Below are 21,528 nucleotides of genomic sequence, written 5' to 3' on the forward strand. Positions count from 1 at the left end.
AATGAGATGAGCCAAACTGTTCTGGAAACCTAAGAGACAGGGCTCCAACTTTTATTTAGGAACTTACCTCAAATTTTGAGTGTAAGGATCCTAAATTAAGAGTCAAAACTACTGACTTGAACCTGGTATCCTAATGGCATGTATATGAGTCCAGGCCAGTTAATTTGCTATAATTAATTCTACAAAACTTGAAAAATTATAATTCAAAATTTTGAGTGATCATAAGACATAGGGTACCAACTTCTATGGAGAACATTAGGCCTAAAAGTGGCTCTAACATGTCCAATTAATTAGGTAAAATTTAACTCCAGAATCTGCCTAGTTCTAGACCCAGAAAGAGAAAGTGAACCAGTTGTGGTTATTTGACCATAATTTGAGTTCTAAAACTTCAAATGACATGAATCAAAAAGGAAAATAAAGACAAGACATAGAGGAACAACTTCCGTGAAAAAAGTGTGGCCAAACAGTGGCCACATTTTAAATAATTTGCTAGGTAAAGTAAAGACACCAAATCTGGACCTTGAGAAAAGTTCATAAGATGACTTGTTAAACATAAAAATGATATGAATATATATATATATATATGTGAGACTTATGTTTCCCATTACAAATGACATGAAAATACTATGAAATACAATTAGTATATAATACGAAATAATGAAACTATAAATACTTAAAAATATTATTTTTGCCCAAAGTATACCTAGACTTATTTATATAGCATAGATCGATTGGTATACCAATTAGGGATTACAGATTTCAGTACTGCCCACAGGAATAATCATTAATAGATAATATATGTCTAAGATGATTATTCTACTGGCTTTATGCTTGCTTGTTGACCATTGTGCCTGATTTTATTTCTGACTTTGTGCTTGCCCGCTGGCCTTATGCTTGACATGACAGATATATACATGTTTACTGATGTCTAACTAGTATACTCCCATGTATCCAGCCTTTAAGGTTTGTTATAAGTTACTTGGTCACAGATAAGAATAATAAGCCTTAAATTTAAATAAGTACATGAATAGATTATAGATATGAACAATAAGATTAAAAATAACATAAATGAATAAAGAAAATCCTAATAACTTACTTGCTCCCAAGATTTCATAAAATATGTAAATGACTTAGAAATTTATGAAATTACATATAAAATAATTATTTTAATTGTTTAGTTATTTTTCCTTCACCGCTAAGCGTTATGCTTAGCGCGTTAGTTTTTCCATCGCATAGGTACTGGAGAGCAGTAGCAGTATCAGTAGCAGTAGTGCTAGATAGGATTTTGATCAGATCTGCTATAGAGTGATTGTCACCTCAGACGATTATTTTGGGTAGGGCCTATATAAATGTTTAGATTTTATATTTTGTTAGTTGTACATAAGTAAACGATGTAATTAATTTTATGATTGTAAATAAAATTATAAATATTGTACTTGATTTTATATGAATGAAATGAAGTATTTTATTTATTTAAAATGATTATGAGTATTATGATGATATAACACAGTTTATGGAAAATAAAATGGATATAAATTGTTTTTAACAGGTAAATAATGAAACCCACCATACGCTAATAAAAACAGAGGAGGCTCTGTCTAGGTTTCCACAAAAATAAAATGTGATAAAAAAAATGGAATTTAAATTAATACGGTATAAGACAAGATAAGATATGGTGCTCCGGCATCGAGTGTAGCACATTTTGTTCAACTACATTATAGACGGGTGAAGGGTGTTACAGTACTTTACCTCTTTCACAACAAAAAAGCACTTTGATAATTTGGAAAAAAGGCTTTGCTACCTCAGAATGTCAAACACACAAGTTAAATACTGAATATGTTTCTCTAAGGTTTTACTGTAGATAAGGATGTCATAAAAAAATACCAACATAAATTTTCTTAGGTATCGTGAGAAAATATGATTCATAAGGGTTTGAAAGGTTGCTGGGGCATTTATTAGACAAAATGGCATCACTTTAAACTCAAGGTCACCCTAGTGTGTTCTAACGGCTGTCATGGATATCTTTTTCAAACATTTTGATTTGATGGTAACTAGCCCTTAAATCTATTTTAGAAAAGAAATATGCCCCATGCAATTCATCTAAAAGGTCATCAATAATGGGTATTAGAAATTTGTTCTTAATAGTAAGGTCATTTAATTGTCTTTAATTTATACAGAATCTCTAGGTACTGTCTTGTTTCTTCACTAACATGATAGGAGAAGCAAATGGACTTTGGCTAGGTTGAATGACCCCACTTTGAAGCATTTCTTTAATTTGTTTCTCAGTCTCATTTTTTTTTTAAATGGTTATATCTATAAGGTCTTAAGTTGACAAGTTTAGAATTTGGTTGTAGTTTAAAGGAATGGTTAATGACTCTAAAAGGGGACAAGTATTTAGGTTCTTGAAACAAATCATCATAGTCTTCTAATAATTTCCTAAGCGTTTAAGGAACATCAGCCTTGTGTGCCACATTAGCATCATTGGCATGAACAACCTCAATAGAAAAGAAATGTGGTATGAAACTAGAAATTCTTTTCTTAAAAAGCCTCTGCAACTACTTCCCAAACATCATCTTCAATGCCCCTTTCTCATGGACCCCACTTAACTTAATTTGCTTCCCATCCTTTTGAAATGACAATTTCAAATTCTTGGAATCAAACACAATAGGGTTGTATGTTCTCATCTAATCCATACTTAACACCATACCCCTAAATCCAATAATCTCACATTAAAAAAGAATGTGTGACCTTGCATTTCCCAAGAAAACCCCACATATTTGTATTTACTCACCATCTTATGACCATTTGCTATTATCATAGTCAAAGGAGATGCTTTAACTACCTGACATCCCAATTCCATAGCCACTTTATAATCCAAGAAACTACGAGTACTTTCATTATCTTTTAGAATCACAATAGACTATTTATCCACCTCCCCTTTATTTTGTAAAGTATTAGGAGACATGCTTCAGTCTAAAGCATGCATGAAGATCTCAATCTCACCTTCCTCCTCAACCTTTGAATAAATTCCTTCATTACTGCCCTCCATTACACCAAAATCCTCTTCTTCTGCCTCAATGGCCAACATCTACTGTAATTTGCATTGATGCCCAAGGAAATACTTTTCCTTACACTTATAACAAGTATTATTAGCCCTCCCATTGTCAATCCAATCAGACTTAGAAGTTGGCCTTTCCAATTCTACAGTAAGAATAGGTTTAGCAGGAGGAGTAGGCAACACCAGTGATTTAGAACCCTTTACTATAGCAGTAGTATTCTTATTAACAAAATTGGTATTCTTAACAACCCTACTTTATTCCTAGGATAGGACCCAGAAGGTGAACTATAATAATTTCTAAATTGAGGTTTCTGCTTCCTCATTATAGCTTCAATGGACTGCTCATACAATCTTTCTTGTTTAAAAGCTTGACTCAAAGTAGTAGGTTTGAACAATTTAATCAGTGGCCTAAGCTCCTCAGTAAGCCCACTAATGAAACTAGAAATGGAATAATCCTCAGTGAGCCCAGAATTATATTTCAACATAAGGGATCTTAATTCCTTAAAATTTTCTTGATACCCAGTGATACACTTGTATTATATAGATATTTTTAAGTACATTTGTACATTATTTCACAGCATTTAGATAAGTAATCTCAGGCATAATCTTTAATTTCATTAATTTTTGTAAATTTCATTGTTAAACTCTAAATTCCATGTTGTATTATTTCAGGTGTTTGGATAAAGTTTCAAGGCATAGGAGTGTAGAAGGGAGCTTAGAAAGACCAAAGGAAAGAGAAGTGCCACTGATACACTTTACACGGGTCATGTAATCAAAGCCACAGACCCATGTAACCTACTGCTAGGGGGAAATCTAAAAGAGCCAAGAAAGAAACGCAGTACACGGGCCGTGTATGCAGACCTATGTAAACCATGGAGACCCGTGTAAGTTTCTGCCTGGTCAGGATTGAGGAACTCTCTGTAAAGCAAAAGAACACGGGTCATATACTAGGACCCGTGTAACCAGCAATGCCTTATGTAATCTTCTGTGTCAATATGAGATGCAGTTTTCAAAGCTACAGTAAGTTACACAGCCTTGGGCTGTGTAGTGACACACGGGCAGTGTATCAGCCGACAGCTAGTTTCTTGATTTGGCACCAGCTCTAGTTTTTGACAGAGAGAAGAAACTTCTAATACTTCTGGGACTCTGAAAACCTAACCCTAGGCACTGAATATAAATAGAAGCAGCAGAAAACAAAAAAAGAGGGATCCAGAGCCGGACAATAACACCTTCATTATTTTCTCACAGCTGCCTAGAAGAGTAGTGTATCAGTATCAAGGAGGAGCCTTCAGCTGAAGTTCCATAAGATCAAAGCTATAAATTCTCTTCAGTTCTTTTGTTCTATTTCTTTAAGTGGACTTTTATTGTTCTTTTATTTTATTTTATTATGTTTGATGAACTCACTATGAGTGAGTAATTTCTATATTCTAGAATTAGGAGAGTAACGCTTGTAATCGTTATTATGGACAAATATTGAGTTTTATTTATTGGATTTGAAACTTGTTCTTTGATTTAATTTTTTGCGATCTTAATGTATGCTATGTGTTGATATTCACTTAGTATTGATTATAGATATTAATTAAAGAACTGAAAAGTGAAGATTAATATTAGAAAATCAAGATTTTGAATTTAAAAAATCTGACCTAGAAATAGGCTGATAACCTTTGTGGAGTTTCATAATTAATCATAAGTTTTAAAAGGTTTTTATTAGAACCGATCACCTATGAAAATAGGGTTTAGCTCTAATTGAGATACACTTTAGGTGCTTTGAGAGAGGACCTATGATACTTTAGGATTAATTTTCATCAAGGCAAACAATTCTCAATCCAATAAATAGATAAGATTATATCCATAATAAAGTTAAAGTGTGAAATCTTAATTCTGAAATTATTTTAAAATAGATTATTCCATTTTAAATTTATTACCCTTTTTATTCCTCATTTTCAAAATAGACAAATTTCACTTTTCTATTTTATTCAATAGCTTAGACAGCTGGTAATTGCTAGTTAAATCTCTCATGAGACAATACTCTACTCATTACAATTCATGCACTTGTGGGGTTGAAAAACCAGCAAACACTCGATCATAGACTATCCTGATGGAGTTTATTAAATTCCTCTACCACATCCAAAATTCCCATTTCCCCAAATCTCTTACACAACTCTTCAGAAAATTCCTCCTAAGAGGCTGCAGGCTTCTGAATTTGCCACCTTTGAAACCAATTGTCAGCCTTTTCCCTAAAAAACAAAGTGGCTACTTTTATTTTTTGTTCTTCAGGTACACTATAAACTTGAAAATAATGCTGACATTTCCTGACCCAAGATATCGGGTTCTCACCATCAAATTGGGATAATTCAATCTTCAATTACATCGAACCATTCTAACTGCTACTACCAGCGGAATTTCCCCCCCTTGATTCCCCCACTTCTTTACCCTTAGGTAAAGGTAAGATACCCCTCGCCTCGTTAGCTAAAGAATTGGACTCATGTGCCAAATTAATAACAAGAGCAGAATCTTTAACTTTTTACTGTGAAGCCCTAAAGATCTCTAATAGTTGATCCATCTTTTAAGATAGCTCTACCTGGTCCCGATCCATCTTTTGCACCAACTCACTCCTTAGTTCCCCTCTTTCATTATGATTTCTCAATCTTGAAGCGTGCAACTCCTGGCTCAAATCTTGCAACTTCTATTCCAAGGATTGCATGTGCTCCTCCAAACCCTACGAGGCCATGGCTTGCTTCTTTTTTCCCAATTTTAACTCTGCTAAAGTCTGGTCCTCCGAATTGACAGGCTCTAATATGAAGTTGTTAGGTCTTCTAAACATAGACCCAATTCTCAATCTCAAAGTAGGAAATAGAAGAAAAGTGCAGAAGAATTAGATAGAGAATAGAAGAAGAAAAGAAGAATCAAAGACAAGAGGAAGAAGCGTTTTCGAGAAAGAGAGAGAAAAGAAGAGAAGAATTGCTAAGAGAGAAAGAATCATTTGTTTTATTCATTCCATGAATTTGACTCTCAATCTGTTACAAGCAACAACTTTCCTAACAAATACAACAAACTCTTTAACTACAGTAATTGTTCCCTCCAACGAATGCCAGCTCACCAATCCAAGCTCATTTAGCAGCTCCAATCCTAACATAATTATGCTGTTTATACTCATTTGTGTTTATTTTTATTTATTTATTTATTTCATGTAATTTTTCCTAAACACGTTTTTTTTCCCGATTTTCAGGATAATTATCTATTCGAGTGACTAATTTAATTTTTAATTATAAGTGAATAATTTTTTCATTTATAGAATTATTTTTTGTTTTCTTATTTATTGTGCTATTATTTTTTAACAATATTTTTATAAAAATAAATAATTTTTAAATATTACCATTATTCACAAATATTTTATATGTTTTAATTTTTAAAAATAAATTAATTAGTCTATAAAATGAAATAATTTTTCTATCAATTTTATGCGTTTAGCTAAATATTAGTCCGTCAAATGTTGGAAAATTTCATTTGAGGAAATTAAATTATAATAATAATTTATTTTTTAAATATATAAATTGACTTGTGTAAATAATAATACAACAACACACCAGCAATGTTAAAAAGAATAATAACTTTTTAATTTCAAAAAAATTAACTTTTATTTAATTATCATTAAAAATATTATTATTTAAATAACTGACCCAATTATCATTTATTTAAATAATAAAATCGGTGACCCAAACGTTTGGGAGGGTGCCAACAGTTTGAAAGTTGACTCTATAGAGAGGTCATATTGATTCATGTGGATGACTGATTCAATCAATATATTATTATTATTATTATTATTATTATTATTATTATTATTATTATTATTATTATTCAGACAAAAAAAATTATTATATTATTAAAAAATTAGTTAAATATATATGGGTATTGGGCTTGTAGTTATTAATTTTATAGAGATGTGCAGTAATTTCTTTTCGCAGTGCGAGGCTCTATCCAGTTTTGAAAGTTTGGCAATAGGCTTTCCATTCATAAAATTGGTTATGAGTCCATAACAATCCTTCTGAATTTCTGAAAAAATGCCAGTGTAAAATGAATAGAAAGTAGGCTGCTATGGCTTCTGGTGAAGGCTCTATAATTTCCTTGGAGACATGAAAAATCAATAGAGGCTAATATAGCGCTTCCTTGAATGGTTTGCCCCTGCTTTATTGCAACGCAAAAACTTAAAAACGAATAACTTATATAACTAGAATTAATTACACAGATGTATATTTTTTCAGTTTCAAGGACACAATCTGTTGTCAATTCACATGGAGTTTTGACTTGGACTTAAATCATTTTTATAATAGTTCGAGCCATCAGAATTATATTCCCAGCCATATAGGCTCTTGTACCATGGACTGTTTTTTTGTTCAGGAACAGATGCACTCTTGATGGCTTCCTCTTTTTCTGTCTCGGTAGAGTCCTGAGAATCTTGTCAGATTATCTGAGCCTATTTCGCATGTGTCTAGATACACTTTTCTCCTGTCAAAAATGCTAAAAAAAAATAGGCCCCTCCCTGGAGCATTGCACAAACGACAGCTGTACAAAAATTGAAAAAAATCGCATAGAATCCACCCCCCCTTAAAGATCCCTAGCACAGGAAAGAGAATCTCATTGAAATCATAAACTTAGCATGGGCATATTAGGCCTTCAATGTAGAAAAAAGAATAGAAAAAATCAGGGGACCTAACCCAAAAGCGGACTTGTGAGTTAGAAGTACTCAGTTAGTATATAAGCCAGGCTGGTATTCAAGCGATGTAGGATATTTGCTCCACACGCCCTTTACCCTTCCCCCAGAAAGAACCTGTACTTAAGCCTTTGGACCTAACCCAAAAGTCGACTTGTGAGTTAGAAGTGCTCAGTTAGTATATAAGCTAGGCTAGCATCAAGTATTCAAGCGATGTGAGATATTTCCTCCACACGCCCTTTGCCCTCCCTCCGGAAAGAACCTGAGCTCTAAAGGCTTATAATCAATCATGATCCTTTTTTTTCCCTAATTTTTTCTGATCTTTTTTCTACGTAGATGGCCTGACATGCCTATGCTGAGTTTGTAGGTTTAATAAGGCCTTATTGGAGGAGCTGCTGGCATTCTTATTGGGCCAAAGAGAGATCTGAAGGAGTCATTCCAAGACGGGTTTCCTTTGTGGGATTAATATATTCGTTAAGCTTAAAGGGAAGCTTAATAAAGAACTTCTTATTTTTCCATAATGGTGTAGGATGAGAAAAGTCTACATGAGAGTCCACATAAGAAGGCATTAGAAGATCCTTATATTTTTGAAAGTCTGGAGAAGCTCTAGAGAATGAGAACATCTTCTAAATTGTGGTAAAAAGTTTTAAAAAAACCTTTTATATTTTATTCTAGTGGGTAGAATTTGAAGCTTTTGAGCTTATTGATATACATTAAAATCAATCAATAAGTCTTTGTCAGGGAGGTCAGTGCCGATTACCTTTGTCCAGATAATACAGTTAGGGAACATTTGTATTCCAATGGGTTTTTTTTGGTAATAAGATCAGTTCTGAATACTTTTCCATCTGCTGTTAGAAAGTATTGGAAATGAGAAATCCAAGCTTCTTTAGGAAGAACTACATAGTTCATCATGCTCTTATGAGCTTCGGTATCAATGAATCTAATGACAAAAACAGGTCATTCATATTTTAATAGAAGAATATGAATCTAGACTAAAGGAATTAGAGTAGCTAGTTGAGCTGAAGAGCATAAAGAAGTAGCATGAATATTTAGAAATTTTACATCACAAACATCCATATCAGTATCATTGGATGATGTAGATTTTGGTTCAGTAATCTCAAGAGCAAAAATAGTTTCTCTGTCAGTTTTATCTTGCTCTGAGAATAGGGATTCAATATCTGCATCATCCAGATCCAAATGAGTGCTCTGATGGATTTGTTGAATTATTTTTATTGCCTTCTTCGAATTTTGAGGACATTCTTTAGAGAAATGACCTTTCTTTCCACAAATAAAACATCTGTTTGATTTTGTTTTACCTCAAACAGGTTTCTTCTTAAATAATCGAAAAACTTTCTTTTTGGTGCCTTTCTTTGGCTTGTGCATATATTTTTTCTGATGAAATTTCTTTTTGTTTTTGCAGGCACGAGCTTTTTCTTTGCATTTAATCTGAAGATGGGACTTGTTGCAAGCTTTCTACAAAGACTTGGTCTTGTTTATGATTTCTTTGAATTGGGTTATCCAGTGAATTTCTTCAATAGAGATCCGTGTTAATTTATTGCCAATTGCTTGAATTGTTCGATACAAATCAGACTATATCTGCACAAGGAGAGAGGCAATATACATGCTTTTGAGATTAACATCATCCAGTCCATCGAGCCTATAAAAGAGCTAGGATATGCGCTAATAGTGGAAGTCGAGATCTTTCCTTTTCAAGGAACAGCACTTTATTTCAAAAAAATCTTGCCTCTTTTGTTGTTTTGCCAGGTCTATATTACCAAGGAATTTTGAATGGATAGTTTCTAGAAAAGTTCGAGTGTCTAGTATCTGGTAAAATTGAAACTATCTATATTGTCCCAAGAAAGAGAACCAATATCAGAGTGATTCAGTCATTCTAGCAGTAAATTCTCGAAGAATTGTTGATAATTGAGCATTAGGCTTTGTTAGCTGTAGATCAATCTAGGCTCTAAATTCAAGCATCCTTTCTCTCCATTTTGATGGAGGAACATCATCAAGTGTAAACTAGGGCCCACCAGTTGAACGAGTATAAGATCTTCCTTGTGAAGTTTGGCCAAGATGTGTTTCTTCTTCCATAGTTTCTTCAGGGGTTTCATTTGCATTAGACTCAATGGAAGTAGCCATGAGAAGATTGGTAATATCTGTCAAGTTTGCTTTAAGGTCAGAATCAAAATATTCTTCCTTTGAAGATTTAGAAGATTCTTTTGTTTCAAATTATAGTATTTGGATGGTCATCAAAGGAGTTGGGTCTTAAAGATACATAGGTTTTTAATTTTTGTGGTATCTTGGCAAAGGCTTTTCTTCCTCCATTGATTTAGATGAAGAAATACTTTTTGATGGTTGGGATTGTGACTGAAAAGGATTAAAAGATGGTTGTTTAGGTGTGGAAGTTTCCTGGGATAGTTTAGGGTGTGTATTAAAAATAGAGGGTCTAAAAGTCATGGATGATTTAAGTTGATAAGGAGATAGTCTGTAAGATGAAAACATATTATCAACAAGTGTATGGGTTTATTTGTGATAGGCTAGGTCTGTTTCTATTTGAGCAATATGAGATTTCAATCTTTTGATTTTTGACTATTTTATTTTTGCATGAAGTCTTGTCTGAATCTTTTTTGATGAATCATGGCTGTGAGGTATTTATCAAGCTGACTGATTTAGGATTGAAGTCTTCTAGCACTAAAACTCTTTTATTTTTAATTCTTGCACTGAAAAGTTTTTCACCAGGATGCAATGCATCAATGACACTGAGTCAAATCATTGAATTTACAAAAAATCACATCTTCTATTTCCAAAATTCCTGCACTTGAAAGTTTTCTACTAGGATGCAATGCATTAATGACACTTATCCGAATCAATGAATTTACAAAAAATCACCTCTTTCATTTTCAACTTCTTATTTTTATAGGCACAGGCTTTTTCTTTGCATTTAATCTGAAAATGGGACTTGTTGCAGGCTTTCTGCGAATAGTTTCTACCCTAGGGCTCTATAATTTCCTTGGAGACATAGAAAATCAATAGAGCCTAATATGGCGCTTCCTTGAATGATTTGCTTCTACTTCATTGTTGCGAAAAAAATTAAGGATTGCCAATGAGAATCATAATCTTCCCTTCAAGCCTCTATCAGAAGCCATAGCAGCCTACTATCTGTTCACTTGGCTCAGACCAATATTGAATTTCTGGGAATGCAATTTGAAAATGAAAAATATCATCATGGACCCCAAATTGCTCAGAAGTTATTAAAGTTTACAAATAAGGATCTGACTACCAAATAAATCTAACAGTTTCTTGGAATTATCAACTATTTAAGAGACTTTATTTCACATGTGTTCAGATACACTTCTCTCTTGTCAAAAATACTGAAAAAATAGGCCACTCCTTGGAGTACTGCACAAACCACAATTGTACAAAAAGTGAAAAAAATCATGCAGAATTCATCCTCTATAGACATCTCGTCTTGATCATTGTGCTCTCAGATCCACTATCGCTAAACAATGTCATTTTGGAGATTTCTTCTCCTTTTATCCCTCAATGGAAAAGACAAAGGTTCTACCAAACAAATCTAATAATGTTTTGAAATTATCAACTGTATGAGAGACTTTATTCCAAATGTAAATAAATAAATTTAATTAAATAAATTTCAATAATTTAAAAACAAACAATTAATTTATCCCTCAATGAAAATGGTAAGGGTACACTTCCTGCACTTTGGAGCAGTCAAAATAGTTCTCACCTTATATGGACGATAGACGAAGATGATTACCGGTTATTACTAGACTCTATCATTAAATATTCTTTAATATTTGTGAATAATATATAAAAAGTTTTTATATCTGTGTAATTATTTTTTTAATATTTATAAAATTTTAATTATATGATAATAAAGAAATAAATATAATAATAAGTATGGGGAGCAGATTACTCCAAGTATGAACAAAGTATGCCTCTCTGGCTTTCTCTAATAATATGCTTTTGCATTTATTTGACCAAAAACCCCAAAATTAAAAATAATAATAATAATAATTATTGTCAAAAGTCGTACTTTGAACGCGGTGCCTATAAAATCGAGGCGGCTCCACGCGTTTTGTTTTCTTCTCAATTGCTTCTCCCTTGTTCACGAGCACAAAAAATCTTCTACGCCATCGGTGATTCAGATTAATTTAGTAAAATTTAAGCCCAATTTAACCTCCGGTTTCTCTTCCTTTCTCTTCGGTTCTTCCGGCTTGGTAAGGATTTTTTCTCCCTTTCTTTTCTCCTCTTATATTGTCTATCCTTTTGTATTTTTCTACATTTCTTGATCTCCTAGCCGTTGACCCCCAATTTGATCTTTTCTTTGTTTGCGATATGTTTCGGCTCTGATTTTCAGAATTTGTTTCTGGGTTTCCTATACTGAAGTTTCAGCATTCGTCTTGTAGTGTTTTTTGATCATCTATGTTGTAATTAGATGGTCATTAACAATGAAAAAAAAATGTCTAATTTCTTGTGAGCTTCTATTTTGAACTCCCCTAAAATCCAAATCAGTTATTGAAATATAAGTGTAGAAAAACAACGGGGGAAAAATGTCGTCTGCTGGTGTTGCTGTCAGTCCAATTCACAATGGTTCTGTACTTCATTCTGATTATGTCAATGCCCAACTACTCCCCTGCTCTGATGAGTTCATCTTGATATATCTCTCTGTTGGGGGGTCTATGATTCCAATGCGTGTTTTAGAGTCTGATTCAATTGAATCTGTGAAACTACGGATTCAGTCCTGTAAAGGGTTTGTTGTGAAGAACCAAAAACTGGTCTGTGCGGGCCGAGAACTATCAAGGAGCAATTCCCTTATCCGTGACTATGGTGTCACTGATGGGAATGTTCTGCATTTGGTTCTCAGGCTTTCCGATCTTCAGGTTATAAAGGTTAAAACTATTAGTGGAAAAGAATATACCTTTATTGTGGAGCGAGGGAGACATGTTGGGTATGTGAAACAACAGGTTGCAAAGAAGGAGAGGGAGTTTGATGACCTTGATCAGCAAGAGGTTGTTTGTGATGGTGAACCGCTTGACGATCAAAGGCTTATTGATGACATCTGTAAATATAATAATGATACTGTGGTTCATTTTTTGGTGAGGAAATCTGCAAAGGTTCGGACGAGGCCTGTGGAGAAGAATTTAGAATTGTCTATTGTGGCACCACAGTTGAATGATGAAGAGAATGTCAGAAGACAATATGTTGTTGGTGAAGGGAATGATGGGAGAAGTTATGAAGTTACTGTACCAAGAAAGCCTTCTGATAGAGATTTACTATTGGAACCTATTGTTGTTAATCCCAAAATTGAATTGCCCTCTGTGATTTGGAATATGGTAAATGCTACCTTTGATGGATTGGAGGGTGGAAATAGTCCAATCAGATCTATGGAGGGTACTGGCGGTGCTTATTTCATGCAGGATTCTTCTGGACAGAAGTTTGTTTCTGTTTTCAAACCGATTGATGAGGAACCAATGGCTGTGAACAACCCTCGTGGGCTGCCATTGTCTGCTGACGAGGAAGGGTTAAAGAAAGGTACAAGAGTTGGAGAAGGAGCTTTTAGGGAAGTTGCAGCTTATATTTTGGATCATCCAGAGAGAGGACGCCGATCTTTGTTTGGTGATGAGAAAGGCTTTGCTGGGGTTCCACCTACAGTTATGATCAAGTGTTTTCATAAAGGGTTTAACCATCCAGAGGATGTGGCTGTCAAGATTGGCTCCTTGCAGATGTTCGTGGACAACAATGGAAGTTGTGAAGATATGGGTCATGGGGCTTTTCCAGTGAAGGAAGTTCATAAAATCGCTGTGTTGGATATAAGAATGGCAAATGCAGATAGGCATGCTGGGAATATATTGTTGAGCAAAGATGCAGAAGATGGACAGACTGTGCTGATTCCAATAGATCATGGATACTGCCTCCCTGAAAGTGTAAGTATTGTATGCTTAACATTTTTTTAGTTTCGGGAAATTTCATACTTATCATCTCTCCATATGTTGTTGATTTTATCTTCTTCTTCGTCTATTATTATTATTATTATTATTATTATTATTATTATTATTATTATCCTTTACATGGTATGTTTCGTTTAATTAAGATTAATCATAAAACATTTTATGCAGCAGTTAGGTTTGGACTCTCCATTACTGCTATTATTTATGTTACCATATGTTGGTCAATTTGTAGGCTTAATCATTGATTCTTGCTTGTTGCAGTTTGAGGATTGCACATTTGATTGGCTCTATTGGCCTCAAGCTCGTCATCCTTTTGACTCTAGTACTGTTGACTATATAAAATCATTGGATGCTGAAGAGGATATTGCTCTTCTCAAGTTCCATGGATGGGACATGCCAGTAGAATGTGCATACACACTTCGCATCTCCACCATGCTTCTGAAGAAGGGGGTGGAGATGGGGCTCACACCTTTTGCTATTGGAAGAATAATGTGCAGAGAGACCTTGAAGAAGGTATCTGTTATTGAGGAGATTGTCCATGAAGCACAGGATTCTGTTCTTCCTGGCACAGGCGAAGTTGCATTCCTTGAAACTGTATCGCACATCATGGATCGTCGCCTTGATGAGATTGCCAGATCTCTATCTTGATGGACTGCTAAATTTTGTGGATAACATGTTTATAAATGTGTACATGCACATTCGTTATCGTACATGTGCATTTGTGGCAGGGATGCTCAATTGTTCCTATAGTTTGTTTGCATCTGATTTCCTATTCTTTCATATGATTATTGGTAGATTTTTTTTTAATTTGATGGAACTTGGAACCTAGTCTTTTTATCATGAATGTGGTTGGCTTCTAAAGTTATTTCTGTATTTCTTTTAGTGGCATCTTCATCTCCCACAGCTTGTCCCATCCTCTTAGAAGAAGGCTCAGTGTCCAATTCATTGAGCCTGGAGAATTCAGGTGTTGATAACTTATTGCACTTATCTTTTCTGCTTTTATCAAAGGAAAGAAAACGAAAAGAAAATGGAAATGATATAGATCAGCCATATCAGTCTGGTAAGATATACTAGATTTCTACATAAAATTCACATACTACTTATACTGCGTGACACGCTGGGGTAAATAAAAGCAGGGAAAGCCAAGGGTTTTCTTCTCGACGTCAATACCAATTACATGCACGCTTTCCCACTTTCTTAAGAATAGAAAATTGATGCTGAACATAGAAAATGTAAACCATTTGTTACTATGCAAACCATTGGTTATTGCCCATACAAAACTGAGGAATAGCAAGCGATTCACAAATAAAGAGGTCATTTTTCACTAGCAGCTTTGAATTTTACCGGGTCAGAACCTTTTCTGTTGAACTCAGAATTCTGCCCGCTTTAGACCTGGGAAGATCAATGTCATGGAAACTGCTGATGGACGCAGAGCAGCACCCCCAGCAGTACATAGAATTGCTAGTATGTTTTAGTGCATTAGCTCCAGCCATTATCCAGCTTATCCTTCTGTAGGCAGCAAAGTTGAATGTCAAAGTTGCCAACCTGCCATCACTGCATGACGCAAGGCCCTCCAAATAGACCTAGCAGCAGATTGAATTTGACATAACATATGTGATAGGTAAAGCATTCAGCATTGGACAAAAGGTCTTCCATGTGCTCCTGATCTGCTTGACTGGAAGCAAGACAAAAAACCCAGACCTTGTGAAGCAGCGTACACAGCCAACAACCTTTTACATGGTGTCATGGTCAACTGTCATCACCACTCACCCATGCTTGGTTAGGCACAAATCATCTTCATTCCTTGCTAGGCTTCTTCAGCTTCCGCTTTGGCTTTTTTCTGATAACAAAACAATCAAAAAATACGTAGGGTTCTTATTTTGCAAATTACACTGTTATTGTCCACCCACATGTCCTCCCCCTCTCCTCCCAATTGATAGGTTACACCTGCCAGATTAACCAAAGCAAAATCAAAAATACCTTTTAGCATTAGCACTTTGGCCATCGACACCAAAAACACCCTTCATCAGTGCACTTATATCAACAGAACGCTCCCGCATGAGCTTATCATGATACATCTTGCTTCCAATCTCAGTGATTTGTTCCTCCACGTCTTCCAGGGTTTGATCTACATTCAGCTTTAGCTCTCTTTTCCTGATAATAGTAACACCAAAACCACTTGCTTTGGCTTCCCGAAAGGCATCCTAAAATCAACAGTTAGAGCCACATAAAAGGAGTAAAAAAGAAAAAAAAATGAAAGTAGAAATGTAATGCTCAACTCCTCAATCAAAACAGTAACACACCTAGCATTCAGCATGAGATTGTTTCAACTAACAGGACACAATTGCTAAAAGAGCATAAGATGTTGATCAAGAGGGTTGCTTATATTCCGCTGGAAAGTGATGAGAAAAGAAATACTAATGACTCATAAATGTTGGTTCCACTATAGAGTTCTCCGCTCATATTTTTCATTTATCAAATCTGAAAGCATGATATTATTCCAGTCTCCCAAATGCGCACAACTCAGAAAAATAATTCTCAAAGTACACAAGCACACACTGACACAAGCACATATTCTTGAGAATCTACTAAGTGCTACAATGACAAATCCAGTTTGGTAAATTAGTTTCTAAATACAGCTAACAATAAGGCTCTTTCTTACAAATCAAAAGAAAGATGTTCATGTTAGCATGACAGAAGATTCTCTTGAACTCTTCTGAAAATGTCAAAGTTATAATTAGCAAAAATAAAAATCTCTACCTTAGGAGGCCTTGGAACAACAAAGGCATGGCCATTTCCAAGCATATCCATGTGAGTTTGAATAATACAACATAGGTTTTTGCAATCACCAGCATCTTCAAAAGCAATCACATGACATGGTTTTGGTTCCAATTCAAGATCTGCAGCCATCTCCATCGAATAGAATCCTATCTCTTGTTTCCCATTCTGAGTTGTGTACAATTCAATGCACTAGAAATAGCAACAGAATCGGTTCAATTATTATGCACGCGTAGAAATCCCATATCATGATCTCTAATTAACCAAATGGCATAAAACTAAAAGAGTGAAATACTAATCATGGTACCTGACCAAAATATATGTATTTCTAAGAAAATATAGAATCAGAGCATTATGAAAAAGTAATATGCCATCCCTAGGGTTTTACTTATGATAGAAGTTAGAATATTTAGATTTTTAGGGCTGGCCTAGGGAGGTTCCAGTCCAGTTTTGGGCATGAACCCGTGGTTCCGGTTCAAGGGCCTATAAACGGCCTTTAAGGTTCTCCCTCCTTCCCTCCCCCTCCCCCCCACACCCCTCAACCCCTTGGTTGATTTTTTTTTTTTTCAAAATTTTTCTATTTTTTTAAAAATGCGGTTTCGCCCGTATCTGAACTAATGGTTCTGGTCTGGTTAAAAACTGATTTTGGCCAATCCGATTTTAACCGGTCCACGGCCAAATCTAGTGCAATGCTTGTCGCAACATCCATGGCAAGGATAATTCTTTGGCTGTAAACTAGAAGCTTTACCTAACCATAGGAAAGAAGGTAAAATGATATCTACATACCAGTACATGTGGAAGATCTAACCACCACAAGTAATCTTCTTCCTTCTCTTCTGCATACTCACTGTATTTGCTCACTACAGCTTGTGGTCCGAACAATTCCATTTCTCTTTTTAACTTATTGATTTTCTTTTCCATGAACTTCTTATTTCTCTCAGGAAGTTTCTTCATCAGATCAGCTGCCTCCTGTATTTCTTCTTCAGTGATCCATCTATCCAAATCTTTTCCTATATCCTTCATGACAGATTTCATTTCTGGGTCTGTCTCTGAATTGTAAGATTCCAAAAACCCACGGGACCATTTCTTTGTGTGTTGCCAATATTCCTTGCCTGATTTTTTTCCAGGTCTAACAGAACCATCACTACCTTCTATTACTGTCTTAGAATCTTTAGAATTCTTACTGCGTAAATTCTTCTCTAAAGCGTTTTCTGACAAGGAAGTTGCAGTATTCTCATCTGCTAGAGATTCAGTTGATTTCTGAATCAAGTTTCGTTCATCCTCCTTCACAAGGTACAAAGTGCCAGCATTTCGAGCAAAAAATGCATTACGTTGTTCTAGGAAGTTGTTGAGGAACTCAGGATTCTTTTCTAATGGAGCCCCCTTCCAGCGAGGTATAAACTTTTCTGGAGTATCATACAAGCTGATACCATCTACAGGATGAGCAGAAGAAAATAATAGCATTAATTTGATTAAAACAAAAAGATCAAAAATGCTTTCAGTGACATGTAAATTTACACTCAACCAATTGGTTTAGTGATGTGAATTTTCAGCCATTTGGAACCACTACAACAGGAAAATCTTTAGTCCTCAGAATAAAACAAGAAAGAAAGGGCATCCGAGTCAATAACATATAATAGCCAAGTCATTATGCAACTAATTTTTTTAGACTGAAGGACAAGGAAAATAGTTAATGATATGGTTTACAAGCAGTCAATTACCTGCTCCATAATCAAGATTTTCAATATTTGAATGGAGATATTCATGAACTTGAAACAATTTTTCATTCTCTTTCTCAACTTTCTTCTCAAGACCTTTGAAGAATTTAAGTTTATCTTCAGCATCCATCAAATGAAATGGATCCCTCCCTGCCAACTCATTTTCTCGGACTCGAAAAACTATTTCTCTAAGATCATCATCTTTCATCCACTCAAGTTCACTATCATCTTCACTATAGTTAAGATGTGTTACATCAATACCTGCATGTTGATTTACATTTTCTCTTGCAATTTTGTAATTATCCCTAAATCCATCACCAATCTTCTTAATTATGGGTTCAACTTCAACAAAATTTTTCTCCATCCAGTTTTGTGTCTGTACAGGCTGTCTTCTCTCCATGCTGTCATTAATGTCTTTATTTAAGAGTGTTTGGGAATTTTGAAGATTATGCAACCCATGTTCTTCCTCAGAATCATTGGAATCATCTTTCTGGTTTGAAACAATTTCCTTCCCCTCTGGAATTGAATCTTTGAGAAAATTCACAGCAGTCAAAGGACCTGACATTTTGCCCGAATTGACAGGTTCAAACAGCGGTCTACCTGTTTCCACTCTTTGGCTTGTTTTACCACCAGATATTTTATCACTAGATGGACTTAACATAGATGTTTCTTCTTGCACTGTGTTAACTTTGGGTTCCTGGGCACATTTGTTATCTTTCTTAGCAAGGAATTCCCTTGCTTCTTTGACTGAAAGTATAATCCTTGGTTTTGCCTTTGGCAAGCACCATTCATCATCAATAGTATCAGAGGAATGTGTAACTTCTCCTCTTGCCATTGTTTGCCTGTCTTTTAAAACTTCTACACCTGAAGTGCTAGAAGAATGCATGACCCTATTCTTTTCAGAGGACACCTTATTTAGATGCCTGGTATCATCATCCTCTGACCCTTCTAAAGATAACTCCACTCTCATATCATCCATATCCCTCCTTTGATCAGAATCTCCATTTTGAATGTCAGTTAGAAAACTCACCCCTTCTGTGTACTCTTCAAACATCTCCATCCTACCAGATGATTCATCATTCACAAACTGTTTTTCTTCTCTATCCTCATTAACCAATGGCTTTCCTCTGCTCTGAATCTCCCGAGCCTTCCTAGCCATTGCTCTAATTTCTTGAATTTTTTCATCAAAATCCATGCCACTGGTAGTTTGGGAACCAGAAGAATCTACCAACACCAATTTATCCTTTGATGCCTTTGCATCAAGTATATTTCTAATTAATTCTTGCTTGTCCAGCTTAGGTTTTTCAGTTGACAACATTGGTAGCTCAGAAGGTTCTTGGACAACTTCAACTCTACCTTTGTTGCGAATTTCTTTTTCCTGTCTAGATTTTATCTTTCTCCTCATCATTTCCTTCTCCAATTCTGTTAACTGCTCCTCCTTATTTCCCGAAGTGAACAACTTCTTCAGTGCCCAAATTGCAACAAAAAAACAAAATGTCAATTTCGCAAGCCCCGAGAGGACTGGGACAAACTCGGGCTGCGGAATAACATCACGAATTGCGTTTACAAAACCAGACTCTTCCCTGGAAACAACAAATTTTGCAACTGAACTATTTCTAGGAATAACATTTCCCCCTTCCTCCATCTGTCTGGCCAAATCCTTTGCATACGAAATTTTAGAATTTAATTTTGTTAAATCCCCCAATTCTCGCTTCTCAACTTGGCTTCTCTTTAAGATCTCATCTTCATGAACTAAAACCCGCTTGATATTTCCTTTTAAATCATGAAAAACAGTAAAAATGGGACCAGACCCAATACCCCAATATGCAGTATCTTTATTATACTGAAGCACCCACTTATCGAGCTTAGTCGACAAAACTGATTCACCCAGTTCTTTCGATTGTGTTTCCCAAGTTTTTTCACATTCGGATTCAACTAAACCAACACCATCACTAGAATCAATCTCCTTCAGACTATCCTGATCCAAATTCTCTTGAGTATTACCAATATTATCAAAATGGAGATTCGGGTTTTGACAATCAGAACTTGGATTTAGAGAAATAGGATTCTTTTGACGCACCTGTTGATAATCAACGAGCTTTTTCCTTAGGGAATTCCTGCGATTCGTAGGTCGTCCAAAACGGGCCGAAACATGCACAATTCTGGTGGTTGAGAATGATAAATGGAATGGAGTAGAAAGGTTTTTGTGGAATTTGGAGGGGGTTTTGGTGTTGCAAGTTTTAAAGGAAAATTTGCGAGTGAAGAAGGAAAAGCGTGGAACAAACAGATTTCTGTTTGAAACTGAAGGACTGGGAAGCTCCATTACTCAGGATGAAAGGTTAAAGAAACGGGAAAAAACCAGACTTCGTCACTCTGAGAAGAGAGGTTTATGGATTTTGAAGAGATTGGCCATTGCTGCTAAAAACCCTGGGGCACTCTTTGGTTCGCGGAAGAGCATGAACAGAAGAGATTATATAATAAAGTGTTTACTAATAATTTTAATTTTATTAAATTTTAAAATATATAATTACTATTATTATTATGCAAAAGTCATCGAATATGAAAATTTTTCTGTTCAGAAAAATAAAATTTATAAATAAAATTTTTTATAAAATCAATATAATAAAATTATTTTAAATTGATAATGATGAATAATATTATTTACATTTTTATTATTGAGTTTGAATAATTCATTTCATTGCTATTGATTTAAATATAATATTTTGTTACATTATTTTATAAAAAAATGTAATTACATATATTTTTTGCATATTTTGTGAATTTCATTTTTTAAACCTAATATTCTCTTGTAAATGATAACTTTGTAAGAAAAAAATATAAATATCACTTATGGTTATAATTTTTTGCGAAATATTATTTTGTTTTAAATAAAATTGTTACAAATTAACGTGCCCAAAAGATAACGATTCAAATTAGTCATATGAGCAATATTATTTTATTTTCTCATATATAACTAGCGTCTTTAAAATTAAAATTTCACTTTCACATAAATAGAGGATCCAAGTCCAACAGCTTACATTCATTTTCCATACGAATCCTTTCTTGAGCATTGACAAATATTGTTTAATTTCATATATCAGCATTAAATTTATCAATAAATTTGAGCACATTATCATGGTTAAAATTAAGCCTGAGAATGATTGTCATGTTCCTGTGTGTGGAAGCACACTTATCACCCTAAGAAGGCCTTGAGGCCTTATCAGACAGCTGACTTGATTCAGTGGACAGTCTGCATCTCTTCAATTTTTGTGTCCTAGGTAGGTTAGGCGTTAG

At 34.8% G+C, this 21,528-nt stretch overlaps 2 protein-coding genes across 3 annotated transcripts; one reads left to right on the forward strand and one right to left on the reverse strand.

Moving 5' to 3' along the window:
• The first annotated feature begins 11,864 nt into the window (after positions 1–11,864).
• On the forward strand, positions 11,865–14,599 carry LOC110670469 (phosphatidylinositol 4-kinase gamma 4). The gene is made up of 2 exons (XM_021832530.2): positions 11,865–13,714; positions 14,000–14,599. The coding sequence occupies exons 1-2, from the start codon at positions 12,341–12,343 to the stop codon at positions 14,384–14,386; spliced, it is 1,761 nt and encodes a 586-aa protein (XP_021688222.2). The 5' UTR covers positions 11,865–12,340; the 3' UTR covers positions 14,387–14,599.
• Positions 14,600–14,757: 158 nt separating this feature from the next.
• LOC110670468 (uncharacterized) lies at positions 14,758–20,694 on the reverse strand. Of its 2 annotated transcripts, XM_021832528.2 has the most exons (6): positions 20,315–20,694; positions 18,238–20,212; positions 17,303–17,949; positions 16,499–16,708; positions 15,719–15,942; positions 14,758–15,578 (listed from the first exon to the last, which is right to left on the reverse strand). In XM_021832528.2, the coding sequence occupies exons 1-6, from the start codon at positions 20,555–20,557 to the stop codon at positions 15,536–15,538; spliced, it is 3,342 nt and encodes a 1,113-aa protein (XP_021688220.2). In that variant the 5' UTR covers positions 20,558–20,694; the 3' UTR covers positions 14,758–15,535. The 2 variants fall into 2 exon arrangements, with proteins under 2 accessions (XP_021688220.2, XP_021688219.2); XM_021832527.2 differs by having other exon boundaries at positions 18,238–20,694.
• Positions 20,695–21,528: the final 834 nt, after the last annotated feature.

The sequence above is a fragment of the Hevea brasiliensis genome, chromosome 9 (assembly GCF_030052815.1).
Source record: "Hevea brasiliensis isolate MT/VB/25A 57/8 chromosome 9, ASM3005281v1, whole genome shotgun sequence".
NCBI lineage: Eukaryota > Viridiplantae > Streptophyta > Magnoliopsida > Malpighiales > Euphorbiaceae > Hevea > Hevea brasiliensis.

What these genes read in the sequence shown, in the direction of transcription:
- LOC110670468 (XM_021832527.2), bottom strand. Translation starts at nt 20,557, where the DNA reads ATGGAGCTTCCCAGTCCTTCAGTTTCAAACAGAAATCTGTTTGTTCCA. An exon ending in AAATCTTGATTATGGAGCAG is followed by an intron (nt 17,950 to 18,237) that starts GTAATTGACTGC and finishes CTCATCCTGTAG; the next exon opens with ATGGTATCAGCTTGTATGAT. An exon ending in CAAAGTGCTAATGCTAAAAG is followed by an intron (nt 15,579 to 15,718) that starts GTATTTTTGATT and finishes TTTTGTTATCAG; the next exon opens with AAAAAAGCCAAAGCGGAAGC.
- LOC110670469 (XM_021832530.2), top strand. Translation starts at nt 12,341, where the DNA reads ATGTCGTCTGCTGGTGTTGCTGTCAGTCCAATTCACAATGGTTCTGTA. An exon ending in GATACTGCCTCCCTGAAAGT is followed by an intron (nt 13,715 to 13,999) that starts GTAAGTATTGTA and finishes TGCTTGTTGCAG; the next exon opens with TTTGAGGATTGCACATTTGA.